At 30.7% G+C, this 22,561-nt stretch overlaps 2 protein-coding genes and 1 long non-coding RNA gene across 8 annotated transcripts; 2 read left to right on the top strand and 1 right to left on the bottom strand.

Moving 5' to 3' along the window:
• The first annotated feature begins 522 nt into the window (after nt 1-522).
• On the top strand, nt 523-2,751 carry LOC139857735 (probable receptor-like protein kinase At1g11050). The gene has a single exon (XM_071846564.1). The coding sequence runs from the start codon at nt 538-540 to the stop codon at nt 2,440-2,442; it is 1,905 nt and encodes a 634-aa protein (XP_071702665.1). The 5' UTR covers nt 523-537; the 3' UTR covers nt 2,443-2,751.
• Nucleotides 2,752-3,745: 994 nt separating this feature from the next.
• Nucleotides 3,746-4,264, bottom strand: LOC139859318 (uncharacterized). Its single transcript, XM_071848112.1, has one exon. It carries the CDS (start codon nt 4,262-4,264, stop codon nt 3,746-3,748), a length of 519 nt encoding a protein of 172 aa, XP_071704213.1.
• A 13,780-nt stretch (nt 4,265-18,044) lies between these two features.
• Nucleotides 18,045-22,059, top strand: LOC139857356 (uncharacterized). 6 transcript variants are annotated; one of them, XR_011762492.1, is made up of 9 exons: nt 18,045-18,297; nt 18,366-18,706; nt 19,260-19,415; nt 19,794-19,944; nt 20,221-20,290; nt 20,506-20,610; nt 20,704-20,903; nt 21,005-21,271; nt 21,623-22,059. It is a non-coding gene; the product is annotated as an uncharacterized lncRNA (long non-coding RNA). The 6 variants fall into 6 exon arrangements; XR_011762491.1 differs by having other exon boundaries at nt 20,988-21,271; XR_011762489.1 differs by having other exon boundaries at nt 20,978-21,271.
• The last annotated feature ends 502 nt before the right edge of the window (nt 22,060-22,561 follow it).

Here is a 22,561-nt window from a genome sequence, read left to right as displayed (position 1 = left end):
AGGGGAATTCGAGCAAAAAAGGGGAAGGACGAACAAAAAAAAGGCGGCCGAACAAAAAAGCTGGTAGTCGAACAAAAATTGTGATAGTCGAACAAATTGTGTTCTACATTTTTGATAGTCGAACAAAAAAAATGTAGAACACATTGATAGTCGAACAAAAATATTGATATTCGAACAAAAATGTGTTCTACATTTTTGCATTCGAACAAAAAAAGAAAATATGTTCGTCCGTGTTATGTTTTTTGCTCGACTACCGTGTTTTTTGTTCATCCGTGTGCTTTTTTGTTCGTCTGTGTCCTTTTTTTTTTTGAATTTTAGTATATTTTTGAGTTCTTAGAGTTTTCACACTAAAAAAATTCTTATTTTATTATATATAATACTTATTATATATATATTCTCAACAAAAAAGATAAGAGTCAAACAAAATGACTTGTACCTTATGCTTAATAGCTTGTGCATTCTCCCCAGCTAAATGTTCACATACATTATTGCTCGCATCAATCAACTCAAATCTACAATCAATCAAGAGCCCCAAATATGAACAAACAACTTTTCTTGTCTTTCATTTACACCCTCGTATTCTTCTCTCAACTTATATCACAATCGAATGCAACAATTTCATCATCATCATCATCATCATCATCATCATCATGTCCAATAGATTTCAACTATGTTGAAACCTTCCCATGGGACACTTCCGACTGCACAACCGCCACCACTAACGCCACCCAAAGCTGCTGCACATCACTCCGTAGTGTATTCGGAATCGGTCTTTCATACCACCTTAAACATTCCAAATCTTTTTACTTTTCAAATCAACAAATAGCCGATTCATGCGTCTCTGATTATCAATCACATTTATCTTCAATATCCGTAGCTCAATCCTTCTCTACATGTCTCGTTTCAGCTACCGAATTCGTCTCGAATCCGGCCACTTGTGCCGGAATCGTGACGTTGTCGGATTGGGCTGACAAAGTGGGTCCTACCCCTGTTCTTGATTCAGCTTGTGGTGGAGATCTAGCAGGGTTTGTTACTTGTAGATCATGCCTTGATGCAGGCTTAGCTGTTAATTCAAGATTAGTATCATTGAGTCAAAATTCGACTAAGTGTTTTGTTTACACAGCTTTATATGCTGCTGGTATTATTAATACTTTTGGCCCTGAAGATACTCGAACGGCTGACTGTATACTTGGTATATCCTTAACCAAACATGTCCCAAAATCCAATTCGACATCAAACAGAAACATCGTTTTTGCGGTTTCGGGATCTTTAATTGGAGTTTTGCTTATTGTTGGTGTGGTTTTAGTTTATATGAGATGGAATCATAAGAGGAAACAAACTCAATTACATAAAGATAATGTAAGTAATGTTAAAGCTCGAGTCTTGCCGAATATGGGAGCGAAATGGTTTCGTATAGATGAGCTTGATGCAGCCACAAATGGATTTTCGCAACAAAATTTAATCGGTCATGGCGGATTTGGGATTGTTTACAAAGGAACACTTTCGGATGGAACAGTTGTGGCAGTTAAAAAGATGAATAGTTTTGATATCGAAGCGGATAATGATTTTGTTAATGAGGCCGAAATATTGAGCAAGATTCGGCATCGAAATCTACTTCCTTTAAGAGGCTTTTGTGCTACAAGTGATCCTATTAATGGAAATGAAAGGTATTTTGTTTATGACTTTATGCCAAATGGTAGTTTACATGATCATATATTTAGTGAAAGTAAATCACACGTTAAAAAGTTAACTTGGCCTCAACGAAAATCGATTATTCTAGATGTGGCGAATGGGTTATCTTATTTGCACAACGGGATTAAACCCGCGATATTTCATCGCGACATAAAGGCTACAAATATTCTTTTGGATTCAAATATGAAAGCGTTAGTTGCGGATTTTGGATTAGCTAAGCAAAATAGAGAAGGACAAACACATATGACTACTCGAGTGGCGGGTACTTATGGTTATGTAGCACCCGAGTACGCCTTATACGGGCAGTTAACAGAAAAAAGTGACGTTTATAGTTTTGGGATAATAGTTCTTGAGATTATGAGTGGGAGAAAAGTGCTTGAAGAAGCGAAAGGATCGAATTCGGGGATGGTTTTGATTGCGGATTGGGCGTGGGAAATGGTGAAATCGGATAGAGTTGAAGAGGTGTTTGATGAATCAATGAGACATGGTGCAACAACAACATTGCCAAAAAGTGTGATGAATAGATTTTTAAGAGTTGGATTACTTTGTGCTCATGCTATGGTTGCACTTAGGCCTACAATTTCGGATGCGATTCGAATGTTGGAAGGTGACATCGATATACCTCGGTTGCTAGACCGACCACCACCGCTTGGTCACGAGTCGTCGAGGTCGAGTTTTCAGCTTAGTAATGGTTTGTGGTCGAGTAGTGAAGGATCTTTGGCTAATTCAAGTTTTAATGTTCGAGTTTGAGTAGGAATTGATCGAACTGTTAGACTTGACGGAATATTTAACGGTTACATGTTTGTAAATTACTCTAATTGAGTAACGTTGGGGTCCGGATTAACAGCGGGTTATTTGGAATTCACATGGCAACTTAATTAACAGAAATTATATGTATATTTATATTTATATTTATATTTATTTATATTTATATTTATATTTATATTTATATTTATATTTATATTTATATTTATATTTATATTTGAATGAAACCAAATACAAGCTGGCCTCGTGGAAATTATGTAGCAGATAGTTTAATTAGGATTTAGTTGTGGAGTATTGACTGTTGTAGTCACAATTATTATTTTATAATCTCATGGTGATTAGATAATGACTGTAGTATTGAATTCACATTTTTGATTGAGTTTGCCTATTTTAATATTATGCTAAACACATGAGCTTAAACTTCATTATATATATATATATATATATATATATATATATATATATATATATATATATATATATATATATATATATATATATATATATATATATACTAGGTTTTTGAGCCCGTGCGTTGCACGGGTGTGTAAAAGTCCATGCAAAAACATATAATTTGTAGTTCATATTGGTATGTAAATAGCGATCTTAAAAAAATAGAAAAAATATAATAATTATTTAATGGCTTGTGTTTTTTAAAAATTCTTTTAAGTTTAAGAGGCCGTGTTGTTGACAAATTTTAAAAGTTATGTCAGTAACTTAACGTCTACATTTTTTTCCCCCCACCATTAATATCGTTTTAATTATTCATATGGGTTTAAGAGCCCGTAGTGTTGGTTTCAGAACCCGTGCATTGGACATGGGTAATATATTTTACAATTATTATGTACAATTATTTTTTGAATAAAAATATAACTCGCGAGTTTAATTTTAAAAAGGTTGTTAGTCATTTCAGCAAAATAAGGGTACTCGGGGAAGTCGTCATGTATAATTAATATTATAATAGTTATATTTGTTTTTTGTTTTTTTTTAAAGCAAGAAAAACTTATATTAAACAATCACGAATAGTACATGGTTGACTGGGCACCCTTAACAACACGATACATCACGAAAGAAATAAGGAAAACAAATTACATCGCCCTAAGCTAATTGCAAAGATTGCAACTAACAAAAGGAGTTAAAACTAAGGGTGTGAGAACCATTGTAGCCAATCCATAATATGACCCTTGCAACGTCGTGAAATCCAATCATATGAAAGAACTTGAACCTCGCTACATAAAGATGGGACCGTCTCGAGCTTATTCTTGAACACCTTTGCATTTCGATTCTTTCATAGAATGTAACAAACCACCCAACAAACCGCTTGCCATTGATTCTTTTTATGATCCTGTGCTACACCACCGAAAGTACCATTAAAAATATCCTCAAACCCGAATATAGCCGAATTATACCCCCACCATTTAAGAACTTTAGCCCAAATGTCTTTTGCCACTTGATAGGAAAAAAGTATATGCTCCACCGTCTCAATGTCACAATCACAAATCGGGCATCTCACACTATTCAAGTCGATGCCCCGTTTATCTAACTCGAATCTTACCGGTATACGTCCTAATCTCGCCCTCCAAATAAACACCTCCACTTTTTTTGGAACCAAACCATTTCGCAACGACTCAATAGAATTAACCGCACGTGGTAGAATAACTTTGTCGACAAGAACCGAACAGTCCTTGACCGTATAAATGCCCTTCGAATTAAGATTCCAGCTCCAACAGTCTTTTTTACCTTCGGTCAGCTGCAAGTTCCGAACAGTATCACGCAACTCATTTAGTTCACTATTCGTTCGGCCCATCTATAATAGTTATATTTGTATGTTCGTAAATATTTTAAGGACTTAAACTGTTAATTCAAATTACTTCCATATTACTTCTAAAAAGAAATGCTCCGTTGGTAATGCATCGAAGCCCCATGTCGAATACAATTTATTGCGTTTAGTTTGTAAAATTATTTCAAGTTTAATGGTGATGGCGGTGGAACCTAACTCGCGGTGAACAGAAAAATAAACCCGTTCACAAATTTTGGTGTATTTTGTTTAGTAAGTTTATATTAAAGTTGATTTAAATATAGAATATATATTTTACATCATCGACTGTAAAGTCGATTACATGTACTCATGTTATTGTAATGATTATACATAATACTATATATATATATATATATATATATATATATATATATATATATATATATATATATATATATATATATATATATATATATATATATATACTTACAGTCCATATTGGTATATAAATAGCAATACTAAACAAAATAAGAAAAGTATAAGAATTATCTAAGAGCCTGTGGTATTGACAAATTTTAAAATTTCTTTTGAGTTTAAGAGCGCGTGGTGTTAACAAATATTAAAAATTTCTTTTGAGTTTAAGAGCCCGTGATATTGACGAATTTTAAAAGTTATTTTAAGTTTTAGAGCCCATGGTGTTGACAAATTTTAAAGTGGTTTTGGGTGGTGTTAGTAACTTAATGTCTACAATGTTTTTCTCACCATTAATATCTTTTAGTTTATAAATTATATACTACATAATATTTATAGTACATTAAAAATTTAACATGAAACGTACATTAGTAAAATATAAGTTATATTATTTTAGAATTATTATATACAATTATTTTTTTTAATAAAAGTATAACCCGCGAGTTTAATTTTTGAAAAGTTGTTAGTTATTTCGGCAGAATAATGGTACTCGGGGGAGTCGTCATGTATAATTAATATTATAATAGTTATATTTGCGTTTTCATAAATATTTTAAGGACTTAAACTGTAAATTCAGATCACTTCCACATTTATTGCTAAAAATAAATACTCTGTTGGTAGTGCATCAAAGCTTCGTTTCAAATACAATTTATTGCGTTTTGTTCGTAAAATTATTTTGAGTTGAACGGTGATGGCGGTGAAATCTAACTCGCGGCGAACAGAAAGATAAATCCGTTAAAAAATTTTGGTGCATTTTATATCACACTTTGATTTCTTTCTAATTTTATTGCTAATTCTAATTCCATTATATATTCGAATTCGATGTAGGATGTGGGACTGTGAGTCTACTCAAATAACATCGTAGTATATATATATATATATATATATATATATATATATATACATATATATATATATATGTATATATATATATATATTTATTTATTTTATAATATTTCATACAACGGGGAAAATTAATTTAAATGATAGATTTCATGGTTTTGATAAAAGTTGCTAAAAATTTTAAAATATAAATAACGATGTAATAATTTAATAATAATATATATAATATAAATATATAGATATAATATATAGATACAAACATCCTAAAATAACTTTCAACCACAATTCACAAAAAGTTTTTGGTTTATATATATATATATATATATATATATATATATATATATATATATATATATATATATATATATACTAGGTTTTTGAGCCCGTGCTTTGCATGGGTGTGTAAAAAGCCGTGCAAAAAATGTAATTTATATTCATATTGATATATAAATAACGATACTAAAAAAATAGGAAAAGTATGAGAATTATTTAAGAGCCCGTGGTATTGACAAATTTTAAAAATTCTTTTGTTTAAGAGCCCGTGGTGTTGACAAATTTTAAAAATTTATTTGAGTTTAAGAACCCGTGGTGTTGACAAATTTTAAAAGTTCTTTTGAGTTTAAGAGCCCGTGGTGTTAACAAATTTTAAAAGTTCTTTTGAGTTGAAGAGTCCATGGTGTTGACAAATATTAAAAATGGTTTTGGGTGTTGTTCGTAACTTAACGTCTACAAATTTTTTTCTCACCATTTAATTAATATCTTATATATAAATTAGTAAAGTCAAAATTATATTATTTTAGAATTATTATATACAATTATTTTTTGATTAAAAGTGTAACATGTGAGCTTAATTTTAAAAAAGTTGTTAGTTATTTTAGCAAAATAATGGTACTCGGGGGATCTTCATGTATAATTAATATTATAATAGTTATATTTGTGTGTTCATAAATATTTTAAGGGTTTAAACTGTAAATTCAAATCATATCCATATTTATTGCTAAAAAGAAATGCTCCGTTGGTAGTGCATCATTCCGTGTCGAATACAATTTATTGCGTTTAGTTTGTGAAATTATTTCGAGTTGAACGTTAATGGCGGTGGAAACCAATAAAGAATACTACAGTTGCGACACAGTATACAGTTGCAGCACTGTAAAATACGTTAAAAAATTTGGTGTGTTTATATTAAATAGTGAATTTAACTTTTATACTCCTGAAATTATCTTTTATACTCGTAATAAATTACAATTATTACTCAAATGTGAGAGGGTAAATTGAAATTTAAAGGAAAAAAAAAAGATAATTTCAACCACAAGAAAAAATAAAAATTGTGTAATCTATACGGAGTATCAAAAAGAAAAAATAAGAATTGTCTTACCAAATTTTTTATTTTATACGGAGTATCAAATCTATCTAATCTAATAAAATATTAATTTGAAAGTATATACTCCGTAATAGTATCAAAAAGGTAAGTCATATACGTGGCATTTTATAGATATACATACGGAGCATTTTATTTATTATTTTTTATATAATATAATAATAATAATTATAATAATATATATAATCTATACATATAATAATCCATAAATAACTTTCAACCACAATCAAGAAAAACTTTTTGGTTTATATATATACTAGGTTTTTGAGCCCCTGCGTTGCACGTGTGTATAAAAATCGTGCAAAAAATGTAATTTAAAGTTCTTATTGGTATGTAAATGGCGATACTGAAAAAATTGAAAAAGTATAAAAATTATTTATGAGCCCGTACTGTTGACAAATTTTAAAAATTTCTTTTGAGTATAAGAGCTCGTGGTGTTGACGAATTTTAAAAATTTCTTTAAAATTTAAGAGCTAGCGGTGTTGACGAATTTTAAAATTTCTTTTGAGTTTAAGAGCTCCTGGTGTTGATATATTTTAAAGTGGTATTGGATGGTGTTAGTAACTTAATGTCCACAATTTTTGTTTTTCAACATTAATAACTTTTTAATATATAAATTATATACTACGTAATATTTAAAGTATATTGAAAATTTGTCATATAATATAACATTAGTAAAGTATAAGTTATATTATCTTAGAATTATTATATACAATTATTTTTTAATAAAAGTGTAACCCGCGAGTTTAATTTTAAAAAAGTTGTTAGTCATTTTAGCAAAATAATAGTACTCGAGTGAGTCCTCATGTATAATTAATATTATAATAGTTGATAGTACATCCAAAATCACTTTTAAAATTTATCAACACCGCGGACTCTTAAGGAACTTTTAAAATTTGTCAACACCATGAGCTTTTAAAATCAAAAGATTGTAATTAAAATGAGATTAATTGTACTAATTACATGTCAGCATGAATGAATAAAAAGCTGGCACATCAGCAACGAAAGTTATAAACTTACGTTATTTCAAATTTAAATATCGAGTTTTGAGCCCGTGTGTTACACAACTGTTAATGAACGAAAAATATATATGTGTAATAGTGTATATATATATATATATATATATATATATATATATATATATATATATATATATATATGGGCAGGATCAATGTGGAAGTAACCAATCGGGGGGAAGCGGGGGGAAGCAATTTTTTTTTTCGCTTTTTTTGAATTTTTTTTTTCCGGCATCAAGATCACACGAAAATATGAACATTTAGAAGAGACACTTCGTGATGAATGTTATTATTTAGGCGGGAAAACGATCGACAAAAATAACATTCAAGATAATATTGTTCGCGAAGAATATGAACGTTTTTTTTCTTCATGTTTTGTGAAGTAAAATTTAGCCCGATTTAGAGTTTAGGGTTTAGGGTTTAAGGTTTAGGGTTTGGTGTTTTGGGTTTATTCCATAAACTCAAAACACCAAACCCTAAACCCTAAACCCTAAACCCTAAACTCTAAACCGTTCGTGTTAAAAACTCAATCTAAATCCTAAATCTAAACCCTAAATCTAAACCCTAAACCGTAAATTTCTAAACCCTAATATCTAAACCCTATAAACCCTAATATCTAAACCCTAATATCTAAACCCCAATAACTAAAACTGTGACGATCGCTCCAAATCCATATGGACGAACACGTCATTCGTTGATTTCATTGCGAGGTATTTGACCTCTATATGATACGTTTTGTAAACATTGCATTCTTTTGAAAAGGAACACCATAAATGTATATTTAAATCAAAGGTTTTCGACAACTGATGATTTCTACATATAGAAAATCACCGTATATAATAGTTTACAATAGTGCTTTCGTTGACAATACAGTCAAATAAGGTACATGGTGATGAATTGGTGAATGCAACGTTTTCTTGAAAAATATGTCAGGTAAGACTCCATGCACATAGCTTGTATATCATATAAGCAAACAGCGGAAGACTTCTAGGGAACCTGAGAATAAACATGCTAACAAGTGTCAACACAAAGGTTGGTGAGTTCATAGTTTATATGTTTCGCATAATCTGTATATAAAGATGGATCACAAGATTTCAGTTGTTTCTTCCATAAATGGTTATCAAAATATTCTACAAGAATGAGCACCCTGGTAACTAAGCTTTAACGTCTATATAATAAGTACCCCTCGTTTAACATGCAACCAACATGTACAATACACTCAAATAGCATACGTCTGTTTTATAGTTCAGGATAGGATTTCTATACCTGGAACAGACGGGGATGTCAAACCCTATGGATCCATATACTACTACTCGCGCCCACCAGTTCTTATAACTGGCAGTTAACAGTTACCAAAGCTAAGGGATTTTCGGTTCAAACTCGGTGTAGAATTTAGTATGTACTTGTATCCATTATGTTTAAAATAAAGTGCATGTATTCTCAGCCCAAAAATATATATTGCAAAAGCAATTAAAAAGGGATCGTATGAAACTCACCCATATAAATATTGTAAATCAGTTAATAAAGTATTTGCATGTATTCTCAGCCCAAAAATATTGAGAGAAAAAGGGTTCTTATGAAACTCACATTTCAATATTGTGGTTCAATATTGTAGGCAAAATATGTAGATGCAATGACAACAACGAATGCATAGTTGGTCTGAGATTCACGAACAATACACCCGAACATTATCCATAACCTCCTTAGCTATAACCCACTTGAAACTCGTTTTCAAAATCACCCGAACATAACCCCGTCGTTGTATTTTATGTATATTATTATTTTTGTATCATAAAAATAATAATACTAATAGTAATAAAATTGATAATAATAATATTAAGTATAATAATAAAATATTGATACTATGAAGTAACAAGTGTGTTTTATAAAAAAAAATGATTGAGTGTAATCCATCTATCTATCCATATGCGTATATATATAGAGATATAGATGTAGATATTTTAAATTTAATAATATAATAAAACATTAATATAATATAATAAAATAATAAAATAATAATCATTTTTGTTGTTTTCCTTGTCGACATATTTAAATATAATATATATAATAATATAATAATATTGAAATAAAATATAATAATATAATAATATATTTAGAATCAAATTTGAATCGTAAATGTTTAAAAAAAGTCGTATTTATTAAATACTTCAGGGTTATATTATGTAACTTATAATTAATAATTTCTATCATGTCGCTTTCATGTGAATAGTAAATTAATTAATTTCGTTTCATTTACTATTCAATGAATAGTAAATGAATTAATTTAAATTCAACTATTTAAGCTACACGTTGTTGTACGTTATGCTTTACAAATTGTACATTTTTAATTTAACTTCGTTTCTTAAAAAAAATTACAAAAATTATATCATAAAAATAAAATGACTTAATACGTAAAATTTTTAAATAGAAAAAGCATCGTTTAATAGTAAATTTTTATCATTTCATATATAAATATTATAAAATTTAGTTTTCTAGAACTAATTATATTCAATATTCATAACCACGTTTAAAATATACGTCGCAAGTTATTCATACAATTACTATTCCAACTTATCATATATATTCAAATAGATATATAAACCAATAAGTTCAATGTACGGTATCATACAATTAATACCTTATTACGCTTTCAGGTTATAGTATATATAGGTATCTATTTACATATAATTGTTCGCGAATCATCGAGAACAGTCGAAGGGTAATTGTATAGTTCAAAATTTTGAGATTCAAATTCATAGACTTTGCTTATCGTGTCGGAAACGTTAAAGATTAAGTTTAAATTTGGTCAGAAATTTCCGGGTCATCACAGTATCCCCCCGTTAAAGAAATTTCGTCCCGAAATTTGAGTGAGGTCGTAATGGCTAACAATAACAATGTTTTCATGACGTATATGAGTCGATAAATAGAGTTTTATCACCGTTGAATAATATGGATATAACAATCCGATTACTCGAAGCGTAAGAGAGAAGTTATCGCATAATAGTGAATTTGAAGGAATAGAGATTCGTCTTAACTTTTGATGTAGTAACGATTGATTTTCGGAATTTAAGGAATAGAAAATCTTCATAATCTAAATAAGATTTGATTCTTCGGGAATTAGGGAAATTAAGTTTTCCTTTGATTGAATGCGTAATCTACCTCGATTGCTATATCTGATATTTCGCTATAAATTGACCACTTCCGTTTCATTTATTTTCACCACTCCTATAATCTTCTTCCTTATTTCATACTTTCAACAGATTGTGAAATGCTTAATCCAGTTCTGATTCTTGATATACTCCTAACTTTCATATCTGTCATTCTTCTTTTTCATCTACCACCAGAGGAAGTTACTTTCTTCTACCATTACCTTGGGGTTATAGTGTTTTTCATTCTCCCGTGTCTTTATATTGCTATACGTATTGATATACACGGTTTGTAATTTCGGGGTTGTTCCAGGGTTTTATATCCTCCGTTATATTTCGGAGCTCCATGCTTTCGTTCTCTCTTCCCGACTTTAAGTCAAGCGAATAATGGTCCAGAATTCGTAGGTATGGATTTCGGAATGAACATAATTAATGTTCAAGGAAAGAAATTGTAATGGCACGATCTTGATTTGTCAAATTACCAGAATATCTGGAAAAGGCCGAATCATCAAGAAATATGTTTTCTTGATAATTTTAGAGGTTAAATAGAATGAAAGAGTTATGTAACATGGTTCATGATGAGGGTGGGATCTGTGAACCTTCATCACGTTCCATTAGAAACTCAGCATGACTTACTGTAATATAATCACGTTGGCCTGACGTCATTATATTATACTAATTCATGCTTCAGTTCTCAACACTACTTCATAACATTCATATTTTAAACTTGAATTTTTCAGAATTTAGAAACTAACACAGTTTCTTTTATGATGTAACACAGATAGCGTGAAGGAATGAATAATTTCAGATAGTCACGAAATTATCCTCAGAAATATTGAGGATATTTATAATGAAAGATACGATGATATCTTAGAATATTCAAGATAAGATGATGATGAAGAATATTATCCGTAAGGGTTTTAGAGTAAGGAGTAAGGTATTCGTTAATGGCTTCGGCAGATACTGAATCATTTGAATTCTTTGAAGGCAGGTTCAATCTTTGTGATTTATCCTCCTTCATACTTTGCTCAATCCGTTTTCCAGTTCCAACCTCCTCTTTTCTCAGCTTTACCATCATACCATTCTTTATCATCAAACTTTTGACTGTTAAAGTCGTTTACAGTTTTTGCTGCTTCATCAGCATTTCTAGAACTAGTTCGCAGTTCAGGGTGTTTTTCAGAAACTTCACATTCAAAGTATGTAACTGTTGGCGTAGAGGTGCTGCAAGATTTCAAAATACTGATTGCTAATTTCCTTTAATTCGTATGGCAATTATTGTTAAGAGATGTGGATGAGTACATGATAGGGTTATAATGAGTATACGGATTTTTCAGAAGGTCAAGAACAAATGAAGTTGTTGGTAAATGTGGTGGAACATAAAAGGTTCCCCGGTAACAATATCATATATGTCAAGGTTACAAATCTGAAAGGTCGAAATTTACTGGTTGCAAGGGTGATAACACTAGATACCTTGAAAAGGAATTGCAAGATTATTTTCGGTAAAAACAACGCTAAAGGATCTTGCACGGTTTTGAAGTCAAAGTATAGCTTTGAAAGATGTAGAGATCTAAGAATGATGTCACCGGTTCAGAGTTATGAATTGGATTCTGATCCGTCAATATCAGAATGTGTAATTGAATTTGTATGAGATGATTGGGTATCATTGTGAGCATGATTGATAGATTTGTGAATCAAAGTTGAAGAATGTACAATCTAACATATTAATTGCGAACTTATATATTTCCCGAGTATTACCTACCCGTTAAAGATTTTACAATTAACATTTTGTACAAAAGAATTTTTATTACAGTCTTTATGAAAATATATGTATGTATATTTTCTTCAGATGTAATACAGATTTAATGAGTTAATATCATATTAAGCTCATTTGATTTTTGGCTTGAATTAGAAATGAATAATCTCTAAAACATTAGAGATTGCATAATCTTCGCGAAGTATTTCACTAATGAAATCAATACTTCATTATTTATTCTTATTAATATTCCTCAATAAAGGATGTTGGTATTCGTGGAATTCTTGCTAACTTTGCAAGGTGCAATTGATGTTTTCTAGAAAGTTTCGAGTGCATCGAAGATGAAAGTGTAAAATCAACCATGTTATTGAATAATACACTTGGTTTATTATGAAACGAAATTCATTGAATTGAAACAGAGATTGTAGTTAACGAAGGTTGTACATCATATCATATTAGTAATATGAATTAACAGAGTAGTTAAGTTTCATACATAATAGCTTAGCACAGAAAGATTTATTAGGGTTTAAAATTTTTATATATATAAGATATACATATAATTTCTTCGGAGGGAATGAGTTATTATTTTATAACTCGTTGATTCAATATACGCGTTATTGATTCGTAATGATGTCCACGGTAATTCTTGACCTAGAGGAGCTTGTGATGTTAGAGGTGCTGACGATTCTAACGATATTGACAGCACTGACTGTGCTGGTGAGGCTAAGGGTATTGTTGTTATTGTGATATAACAAGTCTAACTTGTAAATCATTCACTATTCCGATCAAGGTTTCTAATCTATCTGATTTATAGTTAAGGCTTGAATAGATAATCTCTAAACTTTAGAAATTACATAATCGCCGTAGAATGTTTCTCCGATGAAGTTATGAATCAATACTTCATCGTTTATTGTTGTTGATACTCCTTGGTATCTATGGTGCGTATGATGTTGATATCCGAGGTACAGATCGTGATGTTGAGGCGTGTGATGTGGATGTTGTTGGTGGTGGTAATGGTACTGTTGGTGTTGTTGTCAGTGGTACTAGTGCTGTTGGTGCTGAGGATGGTGATGTTACTGGTGTTGGTGATACTGCTGGTGTTTGTAAATTGTGTACCGTGCTCTCTAAAGTTAACACTCGAGCTCGAAGTTCTTTAACTTCTTCTACTAACCCTGGTTGGTTATCGGTGTGAGGTCGGATATCTTTTCTGGTTCCGTTAATGGTAGCTTCAAGATGAAAAATTCTCGCAAAAAGAGTATAAACGGTGTTGCGAACAGGTTCGCCAGTAAGTGGATCGAGTACTCCGACGTTAGGCGGTAGGTTCGGCTCGTGGTATGGAGTACCTTCTTCATTTCTCCATAGGGTAAGTATTTCGCTAACCCATCTCCACTTTCTAAAGAAATCACGGTAGTTGATCGGTCGATGCGGTCCCGTCACGCTGTCTTCGGAGTTGGAGGGACTTGGTCTATTCGAGGAGGCCATCTTACGTGTTCACAGAAAGTTATGAAATGATTCTTGGTATAAATTGAGGGTTGAATACTGGATGATACCTTCGTCTTCTCGCATACGTATATATAGTAAAAGGATTCCGTAATTTACGGAGGAAATTTCGAAAAGCGCCAAATAAGATTCACTGTAGTAGATATGATAGGATATGATTTGTATATACACCGTGTATGCAATAAATGCAAAAACACGTGTCAAGACGTAAGATTGATAAACAGGTAATTTCCGACAAGAAATGATAAGCAAAACTTTTTACATGCAGACACGGTCAAAGTCCAGACTTACGAATGCATCCTAACATCTATCAGTTAGACACATTAATGCAAGACCTGATTCGCTAAGACCAACGCTCTGATACCAACTGTGACGATCGCTCCAAATCCATATGGACGAACACGTCATTCGTTGATTTCATTGCGAGGTATTTGACCTCTATATGATACGTTTTGTAAACATTGCATTCTTTTGAAAAGGAACACCATAAATGTATATTTAAATCAAAGGTTTTCGACAACTGATGATTTCTACATATAGACAATCACCGTATATAATAGTTTACAATAGTGCTTTCGTTGACAATACAGTCAAATAAGGTACATGGTGATGAATTGGTGAATGCAACGTTTTCTTGAAAAATATGTCAGGTAAGACTCCATGCACATAGCTTGTATATCATATAAGCAAACAGCGGAAGACTTCTAGGGAACCTGAGAATAAACATGCTAACAAGTGTCAACACAAAGGTTGGTGAGTTCATAGTTTATATGTTTCGCATAATCTGTATATAAAGATGGATCACAAGATTTCAGTTATTTCTTCCATAAATGGTTATCAAAATATTCTACAAGAATGAGCACCCTGGTAACTAAGCTTTAACGTCTATATAATAAGTACCCCTCGTTTAACATGCAACCAACATGTACAATACACTCAAATAGCATACGTCTGTTTTATAGTTCAGGATAGGATTTCTATACCTGGAACAGACGGGGATGTCAAACCCTATGGATCCATATACTACTACTCGCGCCCACCAGTTCTTATAACTGGCAGTTAACAGTTACCAAAGCTAAGGGATTTTCGGTTCAAACTCGGTGTAGAATTTAGTATGTACTTGTATCCATTATGTTTAAAATAAAGTGCATGTATTCTCAGCCCAAAAATATATATTGCAAAAGCAATTAAAAAGGGATCGTATGAAACTCACCCATATAAATATTGTAAATCAGTTAATAAAGTATTTGCATGTATTCTCAGCCCAAAAATATTGAGAGAAAAAGGGTTCTTATGAAACTCACATTTCAATATTGTGGTTCAATATTGTAGGCAAAATATGTAGATGCAATGACAACAACGAATGCATAGTTGGTCTGAGATTCACGAACAATACACCCGAACATTATCCATAACCTCCTTAGCTATAACCCACTTGAAACTCGTTTTCAAAATCACCCGAACATAACCCCGTCGTTGTATTTTATGTATATTATTATTTTTGTATCATAAAAATAATAATACTAATAGTAATAAAATTGATAATAATAATATTAAGTATAATAATAAAATATTGATACTATGAAGTAACAAGTGTGTTTTATAAAAAAAAATGATTGAGTGTAATCCATCTATCTATCCATATGCGTATATATATAGAGATATAGATGTAGATATTTTAAATTTAATAATATAATAAAACATTAATATAATATAATAAAATAATAAAATAATAATCATTTTTGTTGTTTTCCTTGTCGACATATTTAAATATAATATATATAATAATATAATAATATTGAAATAAAATATAATAATATAATAATATATTTAGAATCAAATTTGAATCGTAAATGTTTAAAAAAAGTCGTATTTATTAAATACTTCAGGGTTATATTATGTAACTTATAATTAATAATTTCTATCATGTCGCTTTCATGTGAATAGTAAATTAATTAATTTCGTTTCATTTACTATTCAATGAATAGTAAATGAATTAATTTAAATTCAACTATTTAAGCTACACGTTGTTGTACGTTATGCTTTACAAATTGTACATTTTTAATTTAACTTCGTTTCTTAAAAAAAATTACAAAAATTATATCATAAAAATAAAACGACTTAATACGTAAAATTTTTAAATAGAAAAAGCATCGTTTAATAGTAAATTTTTATCATTTCATATATAAATATTATAAAATTTAGTTTTCTAGAACTAATTATATTCAATATTCATAACCACGTTTTAAATATACGTCGCAAGTTATTCATACAATTACTATTCCAACTTATCATATATATTCAAATAGATATATAAACCAATAAGTTCAATGTACGGTATCATACAATTAATACCTTATTACGCTTTCAGGTTATAGTATATATAGGTATCTATTTACATATAATTGTTCGCGAATCATCGAGAACAGTCGAAGGGTAATTGTATAGTTCAAAATTTTGAGATTCAAATTCATAGACTTTGCTTATCGTGTCGGAAACGTTAAAGATTAAGTTTAAATTTGGTCAGAAATTTCCGGGTCATCACAAAAACCTCAACATACGCTCGAAAAATACGATAATTGTTATATATTACTTCTTCGAGCGTTTTCCCGCCAAAATAAAAACATTTATCACAAAGTGTCTCTACTAAATGTTCATATTTTCATCTCATCTATAATGTTCGTGAACAAAGTTTTTTCAAAAAACGAAAAAAAAAAGTTTTTGCTTCCCCCCGATTAGTTACTTCCCTCTTGATCCTACCACTATATATATATATATATATATATATATATATATATATATATATATATATATATATATATATATATATATATATATATATATATAGTGGACCAATCCATGGATAAGCACTAAATGGGGCACAAACTGGATAAGTAAAATTTTAAATTTTTTTTTTATAAAAAAAACGATCCTTTAATATGCAAATAGAAGAAAACGAAAAAAATTTAAAAAGTTTTTGAACAAAATCGTTCGAAAATCGATGATAAATGGTAAACATCGATGATGAATGGTAAACATTGATGATGAATGGTAAAATTAACCATTCATCTGGTTAATTTATCATTTATTTTTGTTCGCGATGAATAATAAAATTAATCAATGCTAAAAAAAGCAGATGAATGGTTAATTTAACCATTCATTTGTTTATGATGAATGATAAAAAAACAGATGAATGGTTAATTTAACCATTCATCTGGTTTTTTTTAGTATTGATTAATTTTATCATTAATCGTAAGCAAGATGAATGATAAATTAACCCGATGAATGGTTAATTTTACCATTCATCATCAATTTTTGAAAGATTTTAAACTTTTTTTTATGAAAAAAAATTGATTAGAGGTGTATTTTAATGCAGATTTATGAATGTAAAAAAAAATTCAAATTTTTTTTTTTTTTATTTTGCTTATCCGGTTTGTACTCCTTTTAAGCTTATCTATGGATCGTGCCCATATATATATATATATATATATATATATATATATATATATTAAAAGAGAGTTTTGATTACTTAATAAATGTTTCCAAAACTCCCTTAATTATCGTTAGATTAGAAAATTACATTACAATACCAACGATGATTAATCATCTAGAAAACATATATTAGCTAATAAATCAAAAAAAATTCCATCATGTACCTAAAATACCCTAAATCAAAAATAAAAACACGGGAGCTTCTAATTTTATTAGGGGTTTCATTCAACACGAGTTAGCAAATACACACTTTAGAAGACCAGAAGACGACGGGAACTCAAAAATCTCTCATCCTCTAAAATTGTTATGAATCATATTTCAAAGTAATCAAAATAAAGATTTGATATCGGTTAGTGATTGTCGATCATTGTGATGAATGTTAGTTTTAAAAGTAAATGGCAGAGCGTACAATCGGGTAACTGAGGATTGAACCCTAGAAATTGGGGAATAGCACGCTAATTGCAGTCAATTCCTTATCAAAGGTAAGATTCAATGTGTTACTTTTGATTTTCATTATTATTTTTTATATCAATTATTATTTTCATCGTAGGTTTTCTATCCAAATCGACTCCGAATCGACTGACGACGGTAATATGATTTGGGTTATCAATTTCCATCTAATTCAAAATACTATGCGTTATCGATGAATAGATTGGGGTATTCAACATCTGTTTATCATGAATCGCATAGATGAGCATCATGGTTTACATCAGAGAACTATTTTCCAACAATTTTATCGATTGCCTTTCTATAAATTTACTACTTAGTCTTTTTTATTTTATATTATGATATATATTCAATGACATTTTCCACCATGCCTTCGAAAGTAACTGGCAATCACAGCTTGGGTATCAAAGTTTGGCAATTTAAGTTTGAGGCTAATGGAATATGGTTAGTAACTAAATTTACTGATTTTCAGTATCTTTAGAACTTTATTATTAATAATTTGTAATCACAATCATCATCCTTTTGCGTATAGTCGGAATTTCATGCATTTAACGAATACAAATCTGCTACAAACCTTGCAATTTATTCGTTGATATATGTGAACGAATATCTCATATAGGTTTTCTTTATAGTATTAGTAATCGTTAGACAAATGGGTCGAAAGACTCCCATAGTCTATATAAATCTTTATAAAATTCACACTCGTTTTGTTTAGAACTTCGACTTATTTTTCTATTGATTACACTTTTTATAAACATAAGTAACTAATACTTAAAAATTGGAGACACAATTTCAATGGGGGTAGGGTGTTCAAAATTTTAATTATAATCGTTAGGATTAAGGATTGTGAAAGTGTGTTTATTTAGGGCTTCTTAATTAATATGCTTGATGGGGACACAGATTTATATCTTTATGTATAGATTTAATGAAAAACATATGGGGATTGATTTAGAATTTACACCTATTCACTAATGAGATTTATGTTCTCTGGTTGTAGATGGCTCCAATCATTATGTGGTACAAATGAATAAACCAGATATTACAGAAAATTCATGCTTATATTATGCATAAATATCTGAAGATTAAGATAGAAACCTATAGAGCTGTTCACAAAATTCGGCGAAACAATATCAAGTTGATGGCTTTATATGCAGTAAGATTTCTTTTCATAATTGCAGCTTGCACTACCCTGACTTTACTTATTTTTAGTTGTAACTTTCAGTCTTAATCTTCATATAATCATGATACTAAAATGTTTCCTTTATTAGGTAATAAATTAATTTTAAATACTTCTTCCCTAAAATACACTTCATTTAAAAAAAAAGCACGAAAACAAGATTCACCACATTCATTACCTAATCCCTTCACCTTTTCTGTTAAACATTTTAGGGTTTTCTCAGACCTATACCGTTCAAAAATCACATCTAATTATCATCACTAAATCGTCGTTACAACAAACGATTGCCATATTTTGTTCGCAACCAACAAGAATCGAGATTAGATGATGGTTAATTTGTATGTTCAATAACAGGTATTGCTTATAGCTAATTTGTGTAACCCATGATTCGATCATCATCTACATGTATGGAAAAATCGCCTGTTACAAATTCGTTGATGAAAATCTGTACACAAAGAATACGAATCGTCGTTTTTGAATTCACAATGCTTATGCTCACTAACAGGTAATTTTGATATTACCTACTTGATACCATGATTTCTTGATTTCACTTTGACTTTATAAAAGTGTTGACAGTGATTCTAAATATGTGTTACACAATTTGATTTGAGTTATGAGTGTTAACAGTAATTCTACGTTTCTATTATATTTTGTTAATTCGAATAAGAAATATATCTCAATAACTGTGTATATGCAAGGAACGTGTTCGTGATGAAGGTTGAGAAAATATTGATGTAACATGTGGCGTTAACCTTGTATTTATTTGTTATTATATTTTCAGTTGAGCAAGTTGATCTTTGCGTGAAAGAGGTGAAATGGAGACCCTAAACAGATTTAATATACATGTACAGGTATAAAAATGGTATGTATGGGTAATTGGAAAAAATGTGTAATATTATGGTACAGGTCAAAAGGTTTGATAGTCCAATATTTAAAAATTCGTGAAAGTGGTTAGTAGTCTTTTGACCCGTTTGACATGTTTCATACCCGTACTCAGACTAATTAAACCATTCATAGGTAATTTGTTAAAGTTTCCCTTCTAACTTTATGTATTGAGGATTTGCAGGTTGCATTGTAGAAGTAGGGGCGAAGGGCTGTACCATTGGGGATCTCACATCAATGTGAACCATGTTTAGATCTTCTCTACAGTGTGGGAAGTCTAGATACACTGGTAATATTTTGTTATTTGTGTTTCATTTATAGTGAACGAACGATGCTTACGCTGTATTATACTTATTTTTGAAATATCTTTCTCAAATTGCAGCATAAAGATTAGTGTTATGGAGAGATTTCAGAGTCGCTTGTTCAGTGGTTGGATAACTTTCTCACGGGCGTCAATTGAACTCCTAACAACTATAATTTTCAATGTTGGATTAGAAACTAAGTGATGATTTAATTTCTCAACTTCGTGCTGATCACCATAAAGAAAACAGCAATGCAGGGATCGATGTGGTTACTCGATGTGTAAGCAGAACACACTCTTTAAATCAGTAGCATGTACAATCAATCATAAGTCAATGATGTTAACATATATATAGGAAAAATCAGTCGAATCTCGCTAATAGCTATAGGTAGCAAGATGGGCAGGTTAGGTGACTGGTAGCTTTTCTTAATAAGCATCAACTGAATTTGGCTCAATTGGCTACATTTCACTTTTCAAGAGACCACGTCAATGAGACTTACATGTATGTTTGATTAAGTCATAAGTTGGGTGAGGTGGATAAGATTCAAAGTTTGAGTCAGAAAGATGATGATGAATCTATTGTTGAAGAACTTAAGCCTAACTTTTCTGCAGAAAGTGGAAATGATAGAAGTTCGTTTGCATTTCCAATGTAAGTTGATTCAGTAACTTATTATAGATTGGGTCAGTTTGGGTTAAAATGGGTCAAACGGGTCAGATTTTAGGGTTTACGTTGCCAGGCTTTTTTTCAGGACCCAATTGACCAAAAAGCTTGACCCAATTGACAAAATTTGAGAGTATGTGCCTCAATTGCCATGCATACCGACAATAGGAGGTGTCATAATAGGTTGGTTACTTGGGTATCATGGATTAAAATACATTTTGGGCACATTTTGACTCATTTAACTGCTGACAAAGTGAATGATTTTTATCTTCTTATGTGCTTAACATTTCTCTGCTGTAACACATTTTAAAAACTGAAATTGCGTATCCAAACATGAAGTTTAACTGTAGGATGAAATAAAGTGCATTCAAGTAGGATAAACGGTTCTTCAAATGCGAAGCCTGAACAACGGACAGAGCCACAACCCCATTCAGATCCAGAGCCAAATGCTGAACCAGGAAAACAGACCCACCCGTCTACAAGTTGGACAAAGTGCTTTGGATGTTGTACAAATTGTTGATGAGTTTGGATTGATAGCACTTGGTGAGTTCAAGTGCCTTCTATATGTGCCTAAAGTGTTCACATACGAATGTGCACTTTGTACATGCGCCTTTCGTTGGGGTTCGAGTTATTAGTCCTCATATTTGAGGGTGAAAAAATGAAATGAAACGAGTGAATTTTTAAATACAGATAAAAATGTGAACGAAACAAAGAAACCGATGTTCTTAATGTTAGCATTAAACCGTCGGAGTGGGAATACAGTGTAATTAAGTCTATGTACTTGATGTGTGGACTTTATAGAATTAATTTTTTTGTATGATGTCACTTTTTTTAATATATTATATGCTCCCATAGATTTCTAAATTGTGTTTGTGTGATCCATATTTGGTTATAACGTATTATATGCTCGTGTATTACATAATCACCCAATTTGCATAACAGAGCTATATCATATTCCTGATCATATATTCATATGTTAAACAGAAGGACCTAAAGATATATCCACAACCTAATTTATTACTCCGTATTTAGATATATGTTTTACATTTGTTGAGTATCTAAACAAAGGCGAATTGAAGTTGAAAAGTATCCTAGAACGACTCTAGCTGCTACTCTTTGTCTCACACTGCAGCTAGAAGGCTTCCTACAATGAGCCATGTTCTGAAAAATAATCAAGATTCATCTATATGTTTTGATCAGGTTGGTATTGTGTGCTATGTTTAGCGGTAAGTTTGGTTCTTAGTTGAGTTGCTGATGTTAATTGGAATAACCACTTTG

This window comes from Rutidosis leptorrhynchoides, chromosome 7 (assembly GCF_046630445.1).
Source record: "Rutidosis leptorrhynchoides isolate AG116_Rl617_1_P2 chromosome 7, CSIRO_AGI_Rlap_v1, whole genome shotgun sequence".
In the NCBI taxonomy this organism is placed as follows: Eukaryota; Viridiplantae; Streptophyta; class Magnoliopsida; order Asterales; family Asteraceae; genus Rutidosis; species Rutidosis leptorrhynchoides.
Note: the sequence above shows the minus strand (reverse complement) of the source record. Positions and strands in the feature narration are given on the sequence as shown.